This window comes from Herpailurus yagouaroundi, unplaced genomic scaffold (assembly GCF_014898765.1).
Source record: "Herpailurus yagouaroundi ecotype Mexico unplaced genomic scaffold, PumYag 77, whole genome shotgun sequence".
NCBI classification, from domain to species: domain Eukaryota; kingdom Metazoa; phylum Chordata; class Mammalia; order Carnivora; family Felidae; genus Herpailurus; species Herpailurus yagouaroundi.
Genome location: NW_024412388.1, coordinates 15619255 through 15635089, shown reverse-complemented (window position 1 = coordinate 15635089; position 15835 = coordinate 15619255). Strand labels below are relative to the sequence as shown.

General features: G+C 52.4%; 1 protein-coding gene across 2 annotated transcripts in view; it reads left to right on the top strand.

The window, feature by feature from the left end:
• ECE1 (endothelin converting enzyme 1) overlaps nt 1-14938 on the top strand; it is a 61638-nt gene extending 46700 nt beyond the window's left edge. The window contains exons 11-18 of one of the 2 annotated variants that reach the window (XM_040463901.1): nt 522-620; nt 1115-1192; nt 2708-2811; nt 6826-6936; nt 7621-7688; nt 8507-8697; nt 11625-11720; nt 12380-14938. In XM_040463901.1, coding sequence (XP_040319835.1) covers nt 522-620; nt 1115-1192; nt 2708-2811; nt 6826-6936; nt 7621-7688; nt 8507-8697; nt 11625-11720; nt 12380-12556 — 924 coding nt within the window. In that variant the 3' untranslated portion in view covers nt 12557-14938. The remainder of the gene's footprint in view (nt 1-521; nt 621-1114; nt 1193-2707; nt 2812-6825; nt 6937-7620; nt 7689-8506; nt 8698-11624; nt 11721-12379) is intronic. The other variant, XM_040463909.1, reaches the window with a different exon arrangement.
• The last annotated feature ends 897 nt before the right edge of the window (nt 14939-15835 follow it).

Genomic DNA, 15835 nt, shown 5'->3' with positions numbered 1-15835 from the left:
CGCTCTAGCATCTTTGGCCTCCGGGTCTACCTGTGACATTATCGCCCTCAAGAGAAGCTGGTCATCTCCAGCCTGAGCACAGCATTGCTGAGACTGCTTCTCAGAACTCGGGTTCTGTAGATTTTAAAACCCATTCCATCAGTAAAGAAATCCTGTGGGCCAGTAAGTCTGAGAAAGACTAATAAGACTTTTACACTCTCCAGAAGAACCACAGTGCATGTTATACGCCAAAGGTTCTGAAAAGTCCTGCAGAGGAGAGGCTTTTCCAGCTTCCCCAAAGCTTGTCCTACGCATATTTGGCCATGGAGCTCTGTTTATGGAGGTCCAGTCTTGTCCTGCAGGACTTCAGTGTTCTGAGGAACAAGGTTGGGGAAGTGGCTGGGGCTCCCCTCCTTCGCCCAGCACTCACAGCCTGAGGTTTTGAGCTGTGATCCGAGTTTCGACTCTGGCCCGGGGCCTCCCTTCTGCCTGGGGTGTCTGTCCAGTGCCCAGCCCTCACTGGTCAGCTTCTCTCTCCTCAGGCCAGCGAGATAATCCTAGAGATCAAGAAGGCATTTGAGGAAAGCCTGAACACACTGAAGTGGATGGATGAGGACACTCGGAGATCAGCCAAGGAGAAGGTGAGGCTGGCCTGGTGCCTGAAGGGATGGCTGAGGCTTCCCGCCCGTGGGGCCACAGCCACGGACGCAGGAGGGTGCGTGAAGGGAGACCAGTCCCAGCTAGTAAGCCCAGCATGGATGCTGTCCTGCCCTCAGGGGCTGAACAGTCCAGCAGGATGGAGGGACAGCCTTGACCACATGATTGCATTAATAACTGGGTAAAAACAGACCGTGTTGAGCACGTGAGAGAAAAATGCAGGGAGATGTGACATGTCTAACGAAGAGGGAGGGACTTGATAGAGTCCAGCGGGGGACAGCCAGCAAAGGCTTCCCTCGGGACGTGACATTTAAGCAGAGGGCCAAAGGGTAAGTAGAAGTCGGGCAAGAGAGGAACCTTTCCAGAAAGAGATGTGGAAACCCCAAGCAGGAGGACCTGCCCGTGTCCCTTTGGTCCAGAGCCCGAGGCCAGCCAGCCCTGCTGAGCGCTCAGTGTCCGCCGTATCTCTCCTGTCTAGGCAGACGCAATCTACAACATGATAGGCTACCCCAACTTCATCATGGACCCCAAGGAGCTCGACAAAGTGTTCAATGACGTGAGTGGCTCCCACCCTGCCCCCTTGCGTTCCCAGATGCCCCTGGAGGTCCGCAGTTGGGGACGAGCAGAGGCAGGCTGGGTCCAGGTGGGATGCTGGAGGCACCTTGACTGTCAGGACATCTCAAGATGCGGTGGTGGGAGGTGTGGGGATGGGTTCTCTGCTCCTCCCCTCCTGGGCCCGCCTCCCCCGAGCCTCAGTCAGTGCGAGCCCTCCGTGCCAAATGGTGCCACGTGCCCTGCCAGACACTCCATTTCATGGGCAGCTCCATTGGATGAGTGGGAATCATGGAGGTGAGCAGACCCTGGAAGGCACAGACAGAATTGATGCCCCTAAAATATCAGGGAGCCCCTCATACCACCTTTTCCTTCCCAGGCCCCCAAGTTGCCTCCTCTCCCCAGGGGCCTCCCCCACCTTCCCAGAAAAACCTGGACCTCATTTGGACCTTAAATGCTAATGGGAAAGAGGAAGCATGAATCCCAAATGCACATTTAAGCTTAAATGAGGCAACAGGGGTGCTTGATATATTCCTGGGAGTTGGAACTTTTGGCAGGTCATTCCTTTAAATGGATTGTATTTCTGCCCTGAAAGATAGTTTTATATCTTTTTGTGATTGAAATTTGTGAATTCAGGCATTTTTGCAATTATAATAACCTCTCATCATGGCTCTATTTAAAACCCAAGAATATTAAAACTACTTCTGAGAATATAGGACTGACTCATTCTGCAGCGTGTTTCCTTCAGAATAATTTAAGATGCCCCAGGGTGTCACAATACAGGATCCAGAGGCTCTTGCGGACAGCCCACAGGATCAGAGTCCTGTCCCCAGGGCCCCAGCATCTTTCCAGAGCCCTGACGAGAAGCCAGAAAGCCCTGGAGCCGATCTGAGGGAGAACCTTGCCCCCTGAAAAGAGCTGAAAGGCTGGGCTGAGTGCTAAGGAAAATGTGCAGTGATGCCTGTGCCCTGACATGTCAGAGACAGATCCCGGCTTGATTCATGTGCTGTCCAGAGTGGTAGCTACAAGCCACTACTGTTTAATTAATTAAAATCTAAATACATTAAAATGTAATTAAATGTAAAAGTCACACTAGCCACGTTTGAAATGCTCAGTAGCCACATGTGGCTGGTATCTACCATACGGGATAACGCGGGCATAGAACATGTCCCTCATCATGGATTGGACAGCACTGGAGGGATTTCCTGCCTAAGGCCCAGGCGCTGCTGCAGGCCGTGATACTGCTTGGTATCGAGCGGTCCTGGTGAAGTTCTTACCGTGTCCTCGAAAGGGAGAGGGGAGGGTGCCGGGCCCCAGCAGGGTCAGGGCCAAGGCAGGAAGCCACCAAGCCTGCAGTCCCGAGCCCTCCATTCCATCCTCTGACCTGTGGACCCATCCCTTAACCTCGTGGGGTCTCAGCTTCCTCAGTTTTAGAAGAAGGGGTTTGCCTTTCGAGGAGCCGGGGGGCCTCCTGGCCTGGGTACGCTCTGATCTTGTGATTTCGCTTCCTCTTGTCCAGTACACGGCAGTTCCGGACCTCTACTTCGAGAATGCCATGCGGTTTTTCAACTTCTCCTGGAGGGTCACTGCTGACCAGCTCAGGAAAGCTCCCAACAGAGACCAGTGAGTCCCTGGGCCTTGCTGGGAGGAAGTAGCTCCCAGAACACAGGGTGCTGTGGGCTGAGCTTGCCTTTGTCGCACATGCACCACGTGCCCACCGTGACTCTCCTGAGTGCCATCTGAGGAGTGGGTACCGTGGTTTTCCCACTTTTCAGATGCAGAGACCAGGGACCAAGGAAGTGTGCCCAGCCAGGAGCTGGGACTGGCCCAGGTCTGTGTGCCCCCGGTGCCCAGCCTGTTGGCAGAGTAGTGGCCTCTAGACTTGAGCGGCCCGGCCTCACGTCCTGGTTCCACAGCTTCAGTGTTTAGAGCCTTTGCCTTGTTATCTGCAGATAAGATGGGAGGAGCCCATGGACAGTCAAGTGTGAGAACTTCGCAGGAGTGTCTGGCCCAGAGGAGGCCCTCGGTTAGGGAGGATTCCAGACGGGCTCCCAACAGCTGTGGTTCCCAAACCTCACTGCATATCAGGACCCTCTGGGGAAGTTGTGTGTGTGTGTGTGTGTGTGTGTGTGTGTGTGTGTGTGTTTTCCTGAGGAAGGTTTTTTTTTTTTTTTATGTTTATTTGTGAGAGGGAGACTGCACATACGCACGTGGGAGGGGCAGAGAGAGAGGGAGACAGAGGATTCCAAAGGGACTCTGCGCTGACAGCAGAGAGCCCGATATGGTATTCGAACTCACGAACTGTGAGATCATAACCTGAGCCGAAACCAAGAGTTGGACGTTCAACCCACTGAGCCACCCAGGCACCCCTCCTGGGGAAGTTTTTTAAAATACAGCTTTCGCCTGGACCTCAAACCTTCTTAAAATAATCTGGAATGAGCTCTGGCATCTGTCATTTTTTGAGCAGTCTCCTTGGAAAAATCTTCTGTTGTCAACGCAGCTCTAGTTCTCAAAATAAGCTCCCTCCACGCCGAAAACATTTTGCAGAATAAATCTTACCAAGGTGGAAGCAGCTTCTCTTTGCCTCTGGTGCCCCCTCGTGGCCAACCGAGGTTTGAACATCTCTGTTTCCTCTGTCTCCAGACTATGGCACAGATACTGCCACAAGGTTCCGAATTTATCTGAAGTCTTTAACTTAAAATTTGTCATTTAAATTCTGCCTCCTGCCCGTTCATGTAACCATGTGTTTTTAAAAAATATGAATTTTCAATTTCCCAGTATCTTTCCATGGCTTCAGTTACCCACCAACACATCTCTGTGGCGCTTACCTGGAGGAGACAGAGTGAACTGTCTAAGCTCTTGGAGAAAACGTCCTTCCTGTCTCACTCTGCTCCTTTTTTTTTTAAGTTTATTTATTTTGAGAAAAAGAGAGAGAGAGAGAGAGAGAGAGAGAGAGCGCCTCAGTGGGGGAGGGCAGAGAGAGAGGGAGAGAGTGAATCCCAAGCCGACTCCACATTGTCAGCACAGAGCCTGATGCAGGACTCGAACTCACAAACCGTCAGATCATGACCTGAGCTGAAACCAAGAGTTGGACACAACCAACTGACTCAGGCACTCCAGCACTCCACTCCTTACTGAACTTCCCCCCCCCCCATACCAGAAAAATTATCAAGTGGACAGATGTTTCTACCACTAGGTTCCCTTCTACATTCTTTGTTTTTAAATTTTTTTTTAGGTTTTATTTTTTTAACTAATTGTGCATCCAACATAGGGCTTGAACTCACAACCCCAAGATCAAGAGTTGCACGCTCCACCCACTGAACCAGCCAGGCACTCTGCCCCACTTCTACACTCTTGAAAAATTATTGGACCCCAAAGAGTCATTTTTATATGGCGATTATATCAATTTATTATAAATGTTATTAAAAGGAACTATTTTCTTACAAAATATTTAGTGAGAAAAAGGTATTATTTTACTTTTTGCCTATTTCTTTGATATCTGGCTAAATAGAAGACAGCTAGATTCTTTATCTGACGCTGTGTTCAATCTATTGCAATATCTTGTTTTGAAATATATAAAGAAAACCTAGCTTCATGCAGACACGAAATTGGGAAAGGCAGGAATGCTTTAGTAGTCCTTTCTGATACTTGTGCACACTCTTTGTCGATACTACACCAAAACTCAGCAAGTAATAATTTGTTAAAGGTTAATCGCACTGTGGAACCTGAACCCATAGTCATGAACGTTTCCTACTCTGTTACACTGAAACCCATCAGTCTGTCTTGCACTTTGAATGGATCTTTTAGCCAGCCCTAATTTGTCACATCACACATCGGTCATTTGGGAAACAATGGCCCCGCTGACTTTTACATACCTTCCCCCCAAATCCACATTTGTTCATATCACTATTGACCTCCTGAGAAAAGTCTTTAAGTATTGGGAAGCTGTCGAGTTTGGAGGGACTAATACAAGTTCTTGTAATTTTACTAATTAAGTAATTAATTTTGCTTGAAACTTCAAAGTTTCTTTTTAATTTTTAAAAAATTCTGCGGCACCTGGATGGCTCAATCGGTTAAGCATCTGACTTCGAATCAGGTCATGATCTCAACGGTTCATGAATTCAGGCCCCTCATCAGGCTCCGTGCTCATCGTGTGGAGCCTGCTTGGGATTCTCTCTCTCTCTCTCTCTCTCTCTCTCTGCCCCTCCCCAACTCACAATTTCTCTCTCTCTCAAAATAAATCAATAAACTTAATTTTTTTTTTTTTTTTTTTTTTTTTTTTTTTTAGTTTTTTAGGTTTTATTTTTGTAAGTAAGCTCTATACCCAAGCTCTGTTTTTGTAAGCAAGCTCATAACCCATAGATCAAGAGTTGCATGCTCTGGGGGGCACCTGGGTGGCTCAGTCAGTTAAGCATCTGGCTTCAGCTCAGGTCATGATCTCACAGTTCGTGGGTTTGAGCCCTGCATCAGGCTCTGTGTGGACAGCTCAGAGCCTGGAGCCTGCTTTGAATACTGTGTCTCCCTCTCTCTCTCTGCCCCTTCCCTGCTTGCGCTCTCTCTCTCTCTCCCTCTCTGTCTCTCAATAATAAGTAAATATTTAAAAAAAGAAAAAAAGATGTTCCTAAATGGGGCGTCTGCATGGCTCAGTTAGTTCAGTTAAGCCATTGACTCTTGATTTCAGCTCGGATCATGATCTCACAGTTCGTGAGTTCGAGCCCCCATTGGGCTCTGCACTCACAGTGTGGAGCCTGCTTGGGATTCTCAATCAATCTCTCTCTCTCTCTCTCTCTCTCTCTCTGCCTCTCTGCCTCCCCACCCACCCAAAATAAGTAAATAAACTTGAAAGAAAGAAAGAGAGAGAGAGAGAGAGAGAGAGAGAGGGAGAGAGAGAGAGAGAGAAGGGAGCAAGGAAGAAAGAAAAATGTTCCCAAATGGAATGGGGCTTTTTTTCCTGGTGAGGAGCACGGTGACCACTGGAGCAGCTGGTGCCCCTGTCTTGAGTCACACTTAGGCTCCAGCAACTTTACCCACTGTTGCAAATGTCAACATGTCACAAAGGCAAATAACGATTTAACATTATCATGAAAATAGCTTTGACCTTGCAGACCCCCCCCCCCAAGGGAATTGAGGGCCCCTCCCAGTGTCCACAGACCAAACTTTCAGAGCTGCTTTGCAGCAGTGGCCTGCCTTCCTGCCTTCCTTCCTTCCTTCCTTCCTTCCTTTCTTTTTTAATTTTAATGTTTGTTTTTGAGAGCATGAGCAGGGGAGAGGCAGAGAGAGAGGGAGACAGAATCCGAAGCAGGCTCCAGGCTCTGAGCTGTCAGCACAAAGCCCGACACAGGGCTTGAACTTACAGACTGTGAGATCATGATCCGAGCCGAAGTTGGATACTTAACTGACTGAGCCACCCAGGCGCCCAGCCGTGGCCTGTCTCTCTTTGTAAGAGGCTCACTGTTCCTCCGTGTGTGTGACATCGGATTTCACCAATCCCTTGTCTGCAGACAGTTGGGGTTTTTCTGGTTTTTCCCTCCAAAACAGTGATGCTAAGGATGTCCTTGTACTTGTGTGCACTTGGGGCCGGGGTTAAGGCTCCTGATATCCTCCAGACTGGCTGACCCCACCTGTGTGTCCTTGCAGGTGGAGCATGACTCCGCCCATGGTGAACGCCTACTACTCGCCCACCAAGAATGAGATCGTGTTTCCTGCCGGCATCCTGCAGGCGCCATTCTACACCCGCTCCTCACCCAAGTAGGATGCTTGGGGTGCTCCCGTCCCGTCTCCTTCCCCTGCCCCTCAGTGGACGCCCAGCCCAGCCCTGTGGCCCACAGCCACACTGAGTGCTCTTTGTCCCACTGGCCCGGGGAGCTTGGGACGTCCACTCCCCCCCCCACCCCGCCCCGTGCTTCCCTCCAGGGGTCTCCAGGATCCAGAAGCCCTTGCAGAGTGGGGATTTGGGGGCATGTCATGGAGTCAGGAGCTCCATCTAGGGGAATGCCCCTCCAATGGTATCTTAGAGCCATCACGGCCGGGGAGGTGGAGGGGTGAGGGCCCTGTCTCACACAGACAAGGTATGGGGCCCTGAGTGTGAATCCCAGGTCTGCTCTTTGCTCACTGCGTGGCCCGTGGACAATGTGATCAAGCCATTCCAAGTGGTTGCTCATTCATAGATCGGTCATTAATGCCGAACCCTTTTGAGGGGACCAAAGAGGACAGTGCCGTTCTGTGGAGCATCACATACAGTGCTTGGCACCCATTGGGCACAGGCTGACCACAGCCCGCTTGCCCAGCCTCTCAGTGGCCTCAGGGGACTGGCTGGAAGTTCAAGCTGCAGCCATGTCCCTGCAGAGCGCCACAGGACCCTGCTGTTTCTCCAGATACAGGAAGCCGTGTCCCCTTGTGACATCACCCTCACTCTTGTTTCCTCCCCTCCAGGGCCTTAAACTTTGGTGGCATTGGTGTTGTCGTGGGCCACGAGCTGACTCATGCTTTTGATGATCAAGGTACGACTCCCTGGGGCTCCCTCAGACCGGGCACATTGACTCCTGGCCCCAGTGCTTCTGCTTTGCTCTCGTCGCTTCCAACAGTCTGGAGGCAGATGGATCTGGGTTCAGTCCTAGCCCTGCCTCCCGTCATCTGAATGAACTTTAACAAATCCTGTCATTCTCCAGGCCTCCTCGTCCTTGTCTGTGAAGCAGGCATGGCAATTCCGACCTCATGGGGTGATTGTGGGGACTGTGTCAGACACAGGGGGTTCCTGGAAGGTGTCCCATACTCAGGAGTAGGTGTTAGTAGTCCTCAGGGAGCACAATTTCTCCTCCACTCCAGAGACTTCTCTGGCCCCACTGCCAGCAGAGGAGTTGAAGTCATTCGCCTCCTCATCAGAAAATGTCCAGAATTCTCATTCCCTCCTGCCTTGGGGATTCCAAGGCCAAAAAGGAAGAGGTGGGACTTTAGAGGCCGGGGCCTGTCTGTGACCCCAGTGCTGCTGACTCCATTTACCCCTTCCTGGGCTCAGGGAACAAGGCTCTTCGCCAGCCTTGACAATGACTCCTGCTCCACTGAAATTGTGGACAAGCTGACCCTTGGCCTGCATCCCGTTCCTCCATTCTCTCACTGCCACCTGCCACCCAGCCCGCCTGGCTCATCCTCCCAGCTCCTCTGGCCCCCAGACCGGCACCATCTCCCCAGTGCTGGTGGGTAGAAGGGAAGTGGGTGGGTGGAGCCATTTCTCACTGGGAGGAGAGGCTCCGTTAGCAGCTACGCGTGCCAGCGCTGCCTCTCCTTCCCCTTGACCTGACGCTCCCTTCTGAACCCACAGGACGAGAGTACGACAAGGATGGGAACCTTCGGCCCTGGTGGAAGAACTCGTCCGTGGAGGCTTTCAAGCAGCAGACCGAGTGCATGGTCGGCCAGTACAGCAACTACAGTGTGAACGGGGAGCCAGTGAACGGCCGGCACACCCTCGGGGAGAACATCGCCGACAACGGGGGCCTCAAGGCGGCCTATCGGGTAAGAGCTCACCCCCCGCACATGCCCCGGCCCAAGTCTGGGTCTGTGCAGGTGTCTCCTCAGTAAAGGGTCATTAGAGACCAGCTTGGGCAAACTGTAGCCACTCCATGAGCTGTTTCCCCGTCTGCAAAATGGGCGAGAACTGATGGAGAAGCTTGTGGAAGTCCCTAGCACAGAGCGTGGCACACAGAGGGCTTTCCAGCCTTAAGTCTGGCCCAACTAGGAGACATAGGAGAGGGCTTAGGCTGGACCTACCTGACGACCTTTTCAAGGAAAGCCACCACTAATTCAGACAGCAGTGGACCCGGGAGGGAAGGGGAGGGAAGGGACACCGTCATGGAGCCAGTTCCGGGTTCAAGTCCTGGCTCTGGAGTAAGTCACTTAGCCTCCTCGAGCCCCAGTGTGCTTGACTGTGAACACCTACTCCCTACATCGCTGGCGTGGCAGAACGTTGATACAGATAGGGGCATATGGGTGGCTCAGTCGGTTAAGTGTCCGACTTCAGCTCAGGTCATGATCTCGCAGTTCCTGGGTTTGAGCCCCACGTCGGGCTCTGAGCTGACAGCTCGGAGTCTGAAGCCTGCTTCAGATTCTGTGTCTCCCTCTATCTCTGCCCCTGTCCTGCTTCGCCCTGTCTCTCTCTGTCTCTCAAAAGTAAATAAATGTTTAAAAAAATTTTTTTAAAAAGAAAGTTGGGCACAGAGTGACACTCCGAAAGGTCAGCTGAACTGGAAGGGAGAGAGAGCAGAGGCCACGAGAAGAGAAGGAGATGTCTCTCAAAAGAGCAGTACAGAGCCTCCTTCTCACCGTGACAGTAAGAGCAGAAATAAATAAATGAGGTGCCATTTATTGAGGCCTTATTATGTGCCAGACTCTGCTCAGTACCCCCACGGTTTTACCATTAGGTAGTACAGCCCCCATTTTGCAGGTGAGGAAACTGAGCCCAGAAACACTCAGCAACTTGCCTGAAGTCCAGGAGTCAGTGAAAATGTACTGAAAACCTTCTGCCCACCATGGGCTGCCTTAGGCACTGGAGATTTTGTGCCAAGACAGACAGGAATCGTGCTCTCACAAAACTCACAATTTTGTGGGGCAGGGGAGGGGGAAGAAAGCCAATACACAAGTAAACAAATAAGATAATTTCAAGTACTGATAAGATGAAGAATATAAAATAGGGCAAGGTAGTGAAAAATAAGGGGGGAGGGTGGTCAGGGTAGGCCTTCTGGAGGGGATGACATTGGAATTGAGACCTTGAATGACGAGGAAGAGGCAGGGAAAGCTGGAATAGAATAGTACGTGCAAATGGACACAGCCCGGCGTGGTCGAAGACAGGAAGACAGGCAGGGGTGGAGCGGAGGGAGGGGATGTTGGAGGAGTGATCGGGACCAGAGCTCACCAGATCTGGGTCAACGGCTTAAGGAGCTTGGGTTTTGTTCTGTACAATGGGAGCTGCCGCACGATTTTTAAAAAGAAGAATGACACGATCTAATTTATCCTTTAAAACAAGGGTCAGCAAACCTACACCCTGTGGGCCAAATCCAGCTTTCAGCCTGTTTTTGTAAATAAAAAATTTAGGGGGACACAGCCAGGCCCGTTCACTTCCACGTTGTCTGCAGCTGCTTTCACACTGACAACGCCAGAACTGAGTAGTTTCAACTAGACCCTTTGGCCTCCAAAACTGAAGCTATTTACTTCACGGGAAAGTTTGCCAATCCCCGCTTTATGAGGATGGCTTAAGATGCTGTGTCAGGAGGGGACTGGAATTGGACCAGCTCGAGGCAAGGAGTCTAGTTAGAAAGCTGTTGTGAGATTATCCGGCAAGAGAAGGGATAAAGCCATGGCAAGGGTAAGAAGTCGTCAGATTTGGATTGTTTGGATGATTGAAAGAGAAGCTTGGGAGGCCTGGCTCCCTCGGTCAGAAGAGTGTGTGACACTTGATCTCGGGGTTGTGAGTTCGAGCCCCACATTGAATGTAGAGATTACTTAACGATAAAATCTGGGGCACCTGGCTCAGTCGGTTAAGCGTCCGACTTTCGCTCAGGTCATAATCTTGCAGTTCGTGAGTTTGAGCCCCGCATTGGACTCTGTGCTGACAGCTCAGAGCCTGGAGCCTCCTTCCGAGTCTGTGTCTCCCTCTCTCTCTGCTCCTCCCCCCACTCATGCTCTGTCTCTCTGTCTCTCTCTCAAGAATAAATATTAAAATTTTTTTTAATAAAATCTTTTTTTAATTATTTATTTATTTATTCTGAGAGAGAGAGGGAGAGAGAGCAGGGGAGGCACAGAAAGAGAGGGAGAGAGAAAGAATCCCAAGCAGGTTCCATGCTGTCAGCACAGAGCCCGACGTGGGGCTCGATCCTACGAAATGTGAGATCGTGACTTGAGCTGAAATCAAGAGTTGAATGCTCAACCAACGGAGCCACCCAGGCGCCCCCAAAATAAAATCTTTTAAAAAAAACAAAAGGAAGAAAGAAAAAAAGAGAAGCTCAAAGAACTCTGGGGCTGGAGTCTGAGTAACTAGGCGGTTGGTGGTACCATTTACTGTGGTGGGAAGGCGTATGCGCGTGCGTGTGCGTGTGCGTGTACAACCTCTCATTCTGCTGTGCCATGTTAGCTCTGGGATGCATCGTGGAAATCCAGCTGAAGCAGTTGAATAAACAAGTCAGGGAAGAGGCTGGAGCTGGAAGGAGGCACTTGAGAGCTGTGGGCGTGTCGGTGGTATCTAAGCCTAGGGTTGAACGGCGCTCCCCTTCAGGATGGGTGCGGGTGAAGATCACTCCTCTAGCCTGAGCCGAGGCCCAGACTCCGCAGTGTGAGTCCCAACCCCAGCAGGGTAGAGCTTCCCGGGATCTCCCACACTGGCCCTCCATTGTCGCCCTGTTTGCTCCTGTGTTGAGGGAGCTGCTGAGCTTTGTTTTCTCTGCTCCCAGGCCTACCAGAACTGGGTGGAGAAGAACGGGGCTGAGCAGACATTGCCCACCCTGGGCCTCACCAATAACCAGCTCTTCTTCCTGGGCTTTGCACAGGTGAGTTTGTTAGAGGAAAAAAATGCCAAACGCAGGCACATTCTGTCATCTTGAAGCTCCAAGAGCTCTGAGAGCCAAAAGGCAAGTTCCCCTCAATTGATAACCTCCTAGTTCATTGGCCCGTCCATCGGGCATCCAGTTTGTAAGGTGAGCTTCCTGCCATTAGAGAAATCCAGTGAATGCCATTAAAAGATCTCCAGTATCAGGTAGATGAGAGGACAGGTAAGTGCTAAGGGCCTCCTGGTTCAGGGGTTCTAGAAGTTTCCTAAACTCAAAATGCCCCAGGATGTCCCTTGAGTTGGCATTAATGTATAGTCTTCTGTTGGTGCCCAGAGCCATAAACAGTTTTTTGTTCTGCCCAGGAGGTGAGTGATGTGGACTCAGTTCAAGGTTTTCAGACTGGTTTTAGGGCAGAACCCTTTGTTCAGATGAAATCTAATGCAGAGGCCCAGGACAGACCCAGGTAACTGCAGTAGAGGATGCTGGGATGGGGGACATCCCAGCCCAGCGTCTCTTCCCCACACACTCGGCAGCCCCAGCTGACTCCCCAGGCTCTCAGAACCAGGCGGGGGCCCATCCCCCTACTGCCGTGGACGGGGGCAGTCTGGCAGCCTCAGGGCCCCATAGTGACCCAGCTTCTCCTTTGTTGCTTCACAAAGGTCTGGTGCTCTGTCCGCACGCCCGAGAGCTCCCACGAAGGCCTCATCACCGATCCTCACAGCCCCTCCCGCTTCCGGGTCATTGGCTCCGTCTCCAACTCCAAGGAGTTCTCAGAACACTTCCACTGCCCCCCTGGCTCGCCCATGAACCCTCATCACAAGTGCGAAGTCTGGTGAGGGTGGGAGCACCTCGAGCCGAGACAGAGGATGAGCCCCCAGGTGGGGCCGACAAGGCCATCTCTCCATCCAGCGTCCAGGGCACCGCCCCGCCCCCCTGGCCACCCAGGGCCCCCCTACCCCGCACCGGAGGGTTTTCAGCCGGAACTGAGCCTACGATGTGGGTTCTCAACACAATCCGAGATTTGATCCCCTGTGAAGACCCTGGCATCCCAGGCACATGTGCGTCAACTCCAGTGGGCATTTGGGTATCAGGCTGGTTGCTCACCAGGCCTGGGCCCCACGCTGACAAGGGCAGTGGACGCAACCCCCCGCCCACATCCGGAGCCAGAAGCACCAGAAATGCCACTGTGTCAAATGCTTTAAAGATATATTTTTGGGGAAACTATTTTTTAAACATTGTGGAATACACTGGAAATGTTCAGGGAAATAATGAGTTTAAAACACTTTTTTTTTTTTTTTAATGAAAGGATTGGTATATTTATTATATTCTGTTTTTCTAAATAACCTGTGGATAAGGGAAGCCCCACTGATTTACCCCTCTCCTCCTCACTCGCCGTGAGGTCGCCTGAGGCAGTCATCCCCAGCCACTGAGCGCGTCCCCAAGTAGAGAGCTGCCCATCCCTTGGCATTTACAGTTTCAGCCTCTGTCACCTGGTTTTGCAGTCGCAGGGTGTAGAGAGGAGAGGTGTGGAGGCCAGGAAGGGGCAGAGGCCAGCTCATGGGCACCGCCCCTCGCAGCTTGCCTGCCTCTGTCCCCAGAGTCCAAAGGTGGGAACCCCAACTAGGACGGTCTGATCCCCAAAGTTGCAGCAGGGGATTGATGGCTGCAGCAGGATGAGGCCAGGTCATGGCCTTCAAACCCATCCTGGGGCACCCCGATGCCCTGGGCCTGGACAGCAGAAGGCCTGCAAGACCTGGCCCTCCATCAGATCCTCTCTGCCGTGCCGTAGATAGCCCCTCTCTGTCCCTCTTCTGGCCGCTGCATGTGTGTCCCAGGGTCTGGTTCCCTGTCTACAGCAGCCCTCCCAGCCCGGCCACTCCAGGGTCTGCCTTGCTGACCCGTTTCTGCAGAGGAAGGACAAAAGAGAAGACCGCTCTCCTGTCCCACAGGGCCCAGATCCTCCCTCTGAGCTCCGTCCTGCACCCCTGGCCTGGGCTTGGCTCCAGGGACCACATGCAGCCCCGCCTGCCCTCCCTCCATCTCTAGTGCCTTATATGAGGCTGCAGCCCAGGCTCTACCCCAAGGAGACAACCCCCTACCAGGTGCCCCTTTGCTTCCTCAGTGAAGCCTTCAAGTGTCCTGACTATAATGCAAGGCCATACCCCCTACTCCCAGTGCCCCTCACGGCGCCCTGGGAGCTCTAGCCTACAGGGCAGTGGCACCAAGGTCAGGAATCTGAAGGACTCCTGAACTTGCCCTGAGCCCCATCCCACCCTCAGCCCCTTGGGTTGAATCGAGACGATACTTGTAACTAGAGGGACTCCTCATCTGGAGATGTTTTCAGCCAAGGCAGACTGAGGAAAAGGTTCCCCCAATGTGATCAGTCTAGCCTGTGGGGTCAGGGAACCAGGAGTGGCTTCCCTCCTTGAAACTGTGGTGCAGGAGCTCTCTCTGGGGGAAGCAGGCACCTGTGACTGAGGCCAGAGCAGCCAGTGCTCACCCTGGCTCTCCCTTCTCGGCAGCCCACGGCCTGGTCGTGCCCCATCACCTCGCCCCGGAAGTTAGAATCCTCCCTGCCCAAGAGGGCCAGCCAGATCAGCCTCGGCACTGAGGTGGGGTGGGGTCCAGATGAGGCCCCTGGTCCCCGCAAGCAGCAGTCCTGGTCACTTTTCAGAGACGTAGGTCAGGAGCCAGAGAAGGAGCTAGAGTTGGGGGCTTCCACACAGAGTTTGGATTTCCCAGCCCTAGTGCCCTCCAGGTACCTCCGCTACCCCCCTCGTCCTGCCTTCCCGCCTTCCCCGTGGGCGGTCACAGTCCTCAGGGGTGTCTGTCCTCACCTTGGGCTGGGACCTCCCAACCAGACGCAAGTGTCCCAGGGCTGAGGGTCCAGCCAGAGGGAATGTAGACTACATTCATTTCTTCAGGGTGTCCTGGGAATAGGCAGGGGCCAAGGGGGAGGAGGGCTCAGGCCCAGCAGGGACAGAAGCAAAGGGATCACCCCCACTGTCCCTGCCGAGCTGAAAACGAGCCTGAGGAGGTGGACAGCTGCCCCGTGAGAGACCCCTCCCCTGAGGCCCGGGAGCCATAGGTCTGGCTTCTCTGCGGCTACTTGGATGTGGGGTTTGGGGCTGGGAATCTATTTTTTGTATTCTTACGTTTTGTGCTACTGTAGTTTCGGTGTGGCACTATTGTAACTGAAATAAACGACTTGTACCGAGCGCCATGTGACTGAGTGTGTGGCCTCCGAGGACAGTGCTTGGAGGCTATGGGAGGGCTCCTGGCCAGCACAGAGCTGCCCACCGTCGCATGTGCATGGGGGCCAGCTGCACCCCTCCCCAGAGCAGAGGACTTGGACCCTGGCAAGTGCCAGAAGGTTACTCAGTGCCTGTGCCCATCTGGCCGTCCTTCCTCCATCAATATGATCATGTGAGCACTCCCTGCTAGTGACACTGATGCATGTCCCCACTGTGCCCAAGGGGCATCCTAGAAAAATTGAATTTTCTGTTATCTTGGAGCAAAGGGTGTCGGCAGTGGGTTTCCAGGCCTCAGATGCTTGGCAGGGCAGACAGTAGATGAAATCAGGGAAGTTCAAGGAAAAGTGTCTGACATATACTCATGCCTCTTCCTGAGTTTTGCATACATTCTTCCTTCTCCCTAGAATGTTCTCTGACTTCTCTGCCTGATACACTCCTACTCATCCTTCAATGCCCAGCTCAGCATAACTTCTTCTAGGAAGCCCTTCCTGACCTCCAGTCCAGATCAGGTAGGATCACACAGGCTTCACTCTCCTACCAGAGTGTATTAGTGCCAGGGCCTGCCGTAACAGAGTACCACAAACTTGGTGGCTTATTGCAACAAAAATCTATTGTCTCACAGTTCTGGAGGCTAGAGTGCAAGATCAAGGGGTCAACAAAGTTGATCCTTCTGAAGAATGGGAGGAAGAATCTTCCAGGCCTCTTGCCTAGCTTCTGACAATTTGCTGGCCATCTTTGGCACTCCTTGGCTTATAGAAGCATCACCAATCTCTGCCTTCATCTTTACATGGTGTTCTCCCTGTGTGCACGTCTGGTATGTGTCTGAATCTCCCCCCCCCCCCTTTTTATAAGGACACCAGT